This window comes from Cyprinodon variegatus, unplaced genomic scaffold (assembly GCF_000732505.1).
Source record: "Cyprinodon variegatus isolate N-32 unplaced genomic scaffold, C_variegatus-1.0 Scaffold96, whole genome shotgun sequence".
Taxonomy (NCBI): domain Eukaryota; kingdom Metazoa; phylum Chordata; class Actinopteri; order Cyprinodontiformes; family Cyprinodontidae; genus Cyprinodon; species Cyprinodon variegatus.
Window position 1 is genome coordinate 1,562,531 of NW_015150549.1, and position 5,740 is coordinate 1,568,270.

The 5,740-nt window shown below is 37.7% G+C and overlaps 2 protein-coding genes across 2 annotated transcripts in view; one reads left to right on the forward strand and one right to left on the reverse strand.

Moving 5' to 3' along the window:
- Positions 1-1,465, reverse strand: part of mpst (mercaptopyruvate sulfurtransferase) — a 7,608-nt gene extending 6,143 nt beyond the window's left edge. Inside the window, exon 1 of the mRNA XM_015373998.1 lies at positions 769-1,465. Within this exon, the coding sequence (XP_015229484.1) occupies positions 769-1,348 (580 nt within the window). The 5' untranslated portion in view covers positions 1,349-1,465. The remainder of the gene's footprint in view (positions 1-768) is intronic.
- A 352-nt stretch (positions 1,466-1,817) lies between these two features.
- The window catches only part of rps19bp1 (ribosomal protein S19 binding protein 1), a 7,690-nt gene continuing 3,767 nt past the window's right edge, over positions 1,818-5,740 (forward strand). The window contains exons 1-3 of the mRNA XM_015374000.1: positions 1,818-1,999; positions 3,233-3,409; positions 3,661-3,758. Coding sequence (XP_015229486.1) covers positions 1,945-1,999; positions 3,233-3,409; positions 3,661-3,758 — 330 coding nt within the window. The 5' untranslated portion in view covers positions 1,818-1,944. The remainder of the gene's footprint in view (positions 2,000-3,232; positions 3,410-3,660; positions 3,759-5,740) is intronic.

Genomic DNA, 5,740 nt, shown 5'->3' on the forward strand with positions numbered 1-5,740 from the left:
GATGACATATAGCAATATTTTATTTGTAAGAGTAAGAGATTGATATGGTGTTTTTAAATGGCAATATATCAGCATATGAAGATATTGTGATATTTTAATGTATCAATATTTTTTCCCTCGTCTTTATAAGTTTTTAAGTCTGTAAAAAAGATGTTTTTGAGGAAGAAGAAGAAGAAGTATTTTATTTTTTTTTTTAGACTTTAGAGAAACTCAGAAGCTGATCAAATATCGGGTTAAATAAGAGATGGCTACTCACACTGAGCCTGGTTCTGCAGGATGTTTCTTCCTATTAAAAGGGAGTTTTTCCTCTCCACTGTCGCTACAAGCATGCTTAGTGTGAGGGATTGCATCTGAGTCAATGAGTCGATGCAATCAACTGGTTTTCCTTAGATAGAAAAAACTCTTAATCAATTTGACTGTATGATCTGGTGAATTGTAAACTGCCTTGAGATGACATGTGTTGTGAATTGGTGCTATATAAATAAACTGAATTGAATTGAAAATGTAAGAAATAGAAAGTACAGATATTTGTGTGAAAATGTAATAAGTAGAAGTCTGAAGTAGGAAGAAAAATAAGTAATGGAGTAAAGATTATATACCTAAAAAGTGTACTTAATGAAAGTAACGAAGTATTTTACTTTGTTACTTGACACCTCAGCTGGTATTTAACAAGCCAAGGTGACAATGGAGGACACGGTCACCTTGTCTTAAAATTGTTGCCCTGCTCTCCCTGAGTTAAAAGTAACTTTGGATAAAAATCTTACTCACTATCTCTGGGTTCAGGCTCCAGTCCCCTGAATCTTCCTGCGGGCCTGGCATCCACCACCTGGAACTCCTTAGTGTCCAGGTTATCCAGCAGATCCTCATAGGTTTTAATCCCAGAGCTCTTCAAATGGGCCTTAAACTCGGCGGGAGGGGGTCTGACATAGCTGTTACTCACAGGTCGACCCTCTAGTTCCCAGTTCCTGAACCCCCCATTGAGCAGAGACACTGCGTTGTGGCCAAACACCCGGAACATCCACCAGACGCGCGGTGCTGAGAACGCACCATAATCGCTGCAGTCGTATACAACCACATGCGTGTCGTTTTCTATTCCTAAATTCCCAACATAATCTGCGAAAACTTTCTCAGACGGCAGCATGTGGTCCAGAGGAGAAGTTTTATCGCAGCATTGGTCTATGTCAAAGAAAGCTGCCCCTGGAATGTGCCTTAACTGGAACTCGCTTTTGGCGTTTCTCTGCAGTTTTGGCAAATACCAAGAACTGTCCAAGATGCGCATTTTCCCCCGAGTCTTCAATGCATCCGCGAGCCATTTAGTGCTGATCAGAGCTCCAGCTTGCAGCGCCATGATCGGTGCTGAAAAGAAAAGTGGATTAAAAGCTGGCTTCCCTCACAAAGGTTGAACACAGCAGAGGGATCGAAGGTAACAGAGTGTAAACAAAGACGTCAGTTCAGCTTAGAGTGAAGGGCTCATTGTTCTACATTTATTCTAATAGCTAAAAAAAGTTCATCCAAACAAATGGTGACAAAAATATTAATCAGATTAATCATTGCATAGAACATCTGCATTAAAAGTATTTCAATTTGACCCAATTATACACCTGGATTAGTAGACCTAATTATAATTCTGATATTCCTGTGATTTATGCATAGTATTCACCTCTTTTCATTTACATTTTCGAATAATCGTGAGGAACAGCTTCTGCATCATTAGTGATATTATGCTATTATGTCTTCCTTAATATTATTAGTAGGTAGGTGGGAGCGTTGTTATTTGTTGGGTAGGAACTAAATATATGTCAGCTGTTTACCGCAGGACTGTTTTCAGCAGCGCACTGAAGGAACCTGGCCGACATGCATGTAGTTTCTTAGTGATAATGCGAGTTTATTTAGATGTGAATTGAATTGTAAACAGTGAAGCCAATCGTGTATTTTTAAGAAAATATGTCGGTGTCGTTGATCAGGAGAGGTCTGGAGCTGCTAAACGATGATATTAAAGGTCAGTTTTGCCTGTTAGCTCAGTGGAGATCAGTTAAGCTAACTTAAGCTCATATTTAGCGCACGCGCCTTCAGTAGAATTAAGTACTAAGGTTATTTGAGTAATTTCAATGAAATAAAAATAAAAAAACGTTCATGAATCAGTCCAAAATTCTTAAACTTCGTCTAGAGGGGTGGGGGAACTGAGGCATGGGTGATTATAGACAGGGGCCAACAGTAGAACTAATCCTGGCCCTTGTTGTGGCCCCTGGACTGAAAACATTGTGCTATTGGGGAAAAAAAAAAGAATTAATGATGATATGCGCTGGAACAGAGTTGTCGTATTTCTTTTTTCTTTACAATTCTGTTTTAATTATACCTTCGAATTAAGGTGATAGCTCCATTCTTATTGAGATAGGATCACAGTTTTCATCTTCTAAATGTTTTGTTTCAAATAAAAAAAATAACTTGTTACAGGTGAATTGATAAGTTTTACTTAAGTTATAATTCAGATTTGATAAAAAGCTGGTAATAGTATTTAGAACAAGTCAAAAATATGTAATATTCCCGAATTAAGAATTTGTTTTAACATACCAATAAAAAGAAGGGCTTTATTTTATCTTTCAGTACATATATCTATTTAGCATCTAATTATTTCAGTTGCCTTGGTAAGGGATTTTAGGTATATAAAATTTACGTTTTTAATCAAAAAAGAAAAATTCTATTGGAATAACATACCATTTTAATTGGACTAAATTACATGGATTTTTTAACTTCCTTCATTGCAGATCCACAAGTAGAGCTTTGGTTCTCTGGCTCTTTTAATACGTTTTCGTTTCATCCTTTTCTGTGCCTCCACTAAAAACACATTGGCCCCAGCCTGGCCTCCCTGGGCAGAGGTGGGCAATCCAGGTACAGAAAGTAAAAACCCTGTACAGAGATTACTTCTATCCATTTGCATATCTGCTCCTACAACACAGACTGAGTGCTAATTACCTTATCTGCTTATTTTACCTTCATCATGCGAACATGATGAAGGTAAAATAGGCAGGGTTTTTATTTTGTGAACTGCGACCCACCTCTACCCCCTGAGTAAATTTCTTCCAGGACTGCTACTGTTCTGAAGTTTCTCTGTGATATAAAGCTTGTGATTACATGTGCGACCAATAAATAACCCACAAAAACTCAAAAGAAGAATTGAAGGCACGTTTTGAAAAGCTTCCATCCTACACTAAGTTCCCATGTCTTCTCCCAGATGGCAGTGGCGTAAAGAATAAGAAGAAGCAGAAAACCCCTAGTTCAGCTGCAGCAATGGACCTGGTCAGCACCAAGCGGCAGGGGATCACCAGACAAATCAAGAGGTTGCAGGGCCGCCTTGGCCCTGGAAAAAGCAAGGCCACAGTCAAAGACAAGTGGATAAGATCGGCAGTGGGTCAGGACAAAATTCTATATCTTTGTTTATAAAAGCTATTTGTGTCCAGAAATTGGATAAGTTGTGATAAACACAGCTGTCCAGTTGATGTAATTATTTAAAAGATACAAATGAAGCAATGCGTCTTTTTCTTCTCCCATTCTATATGATGCATCAATTTATTAAATGGAAAAGTTGTCAACTTTAAAAAAAAAAGCAAATCAGCATTTGTGATTCATTTAGATTTTTCCTCCTTTTTGTATATATTGCAGAGGATTTTAGGAAAAACCAGCCAAAGAGCCAGATGAGTGCTAATCTGAAGTACTTTCTGGATACCACCTGCAAAGCAACAGCTTCTGATACGATGAAGGTGAGGAAGAGTTTGATGCTGCTTATCATCCTCGTGTTTGTGTCTTAGTTCAACCCTGATGCATACAGATACAAAAATAAAAAGTCAAAAAAGATTACATTCAATTACATGTTTCTCAGGAGCTTGAACTGAATTTTATAGTCAGAATTAATTTAACTGAACGTTTGGAAATGCATTTCAGCTGAGTTTTTTTTTATATTGTTGCTGCTTAAAACAAATACTCTTCTAAGGATTGAAAAATGGTTGGACTTTGACTCTAAATATACAGAAATACACAATAGGCCTGCGTCACAACAACAAAATACATTGCGCACATTTAAACGGATAAGGTTCCTTTAGACAGTCTGTCTGTCTCAAATTTACAAGTCGTATGTCAAACTAAGGAAACCAAAACACTGGTCCGTACGTGCTTTTTAAGGGAAAGAAAAAATAAGTACAAAGAGGGAATACAAATATATGCTTCAGTTTCCTAAGGCTATTGCAGAATAGCTAAAGAGATCACTCAGAATGACCTAAGCGACTCTAAGCTTTATTGAAGGGTTCTAAAGCAAGACTTAAAAGCAGCCAAGATGTCTGCCTCTTGGGCAAAAACTCAAAACTAAACTAAAAAAATGGTCCCACAGCAGTTAGAAGTGTCTCTGCCTTCACGCATCTGGATCAAAGGCTGAATTACCTCCGGGGTATGGAGTAAGGGTTGGGATTTATCGTTTCCGTTCTCATGATACATTTCTAGTGATGATCATTTTGATTTATTAACTTAACAATAAATTTGAATTATCGATGATACAAAACTCAAAAAGTGGCTGAATTGTTTAATTAATTTTTCAACTGGGCATTGGAAAAAAAATTATTATAAGGGGTTACTGGGGACTGTTTAGTTGTATAAATTGCACTTCTTTGTGTAACTGGTGTCCTGAAAAACCCTATTTTAAGTTTGTGTGTTTTTGGGGCTATGATTAAAGTGTAAGACACTCGCAGCTAAACAGTTATGTAAGAACGACTTAAAAGAATCAGTGGAGAGTGTTTTTATCCTCCATTTTATTAACGATAACGTTTTAAAATTTTAACGATAATGCCACAAAATATCATAAGATGTTAAAGCCATATTGTCCAGCGCCACTATGGAGTCACATTTTTTAGAGTCGTGCTAATGACCGGATTAACGAACCGATGTGCATCAAAAAGATGCAGGCCATGAACGTCAAGCACTGGAACTGATGAACCCTGCTGTCGGGAGCGGTGGCCTAGTGCAGTGTTTTTCAACCCTGATCCTCAAGGCACCCTGCTCTGCATGTTTTGGATGTTTCTGAGCTTCAGCACACCTGATTCAGATGATTGCAGTTCAGCAAAGCCTGATAATCTGCTATCAATTGATAACAGGTGTGTGAAAGCTGGGAAACATCTAAAACATGCAGGGCAGTGTGCCTTGAGGACCAGGATTGAAAAACACAGGCCTAGTGGTTAGGACATAGGTCTTTGAATCCTAAGGTTGTGACTTCGATCCCCCACTCCCGTAGAATGCCACTCTGGGTCCCTGAGCAAGACCCTTAACCCCACACTGCTCCCCGGGCGTTGCACAATGGCAGCCCACTGCTCCCCAAGGGGATGGGTTAAATGCAGAGAGTTCATTTCGTTGCTCTGTACTTGTGACAGTGGAATGACAATAAAGTTGAATTCTATTCTATATGATTGCATTTCTTAGACAAATCTATTTACAAAAATTTCTTTTAATTATTTATTGTGCATTTCTTAATTTGATGCAGAATTTAATTGTATGTTTAATAGATTAGTAGATAAATCTTTTTTTTTTATATTTTAACATTTGTTTATTTCATGGGGAATTCACATTCATTGTGTCCCTTTCAGCCTCCTGTACTACTCAGGGGTTTATTATTTTTCTATTCATATTTTTAGGAAGGGTTTTTTTTCTCTGTTTTATTTTGTACTTTCCCGTTTTTGTTTTTGGGTGTAATAATAATAAT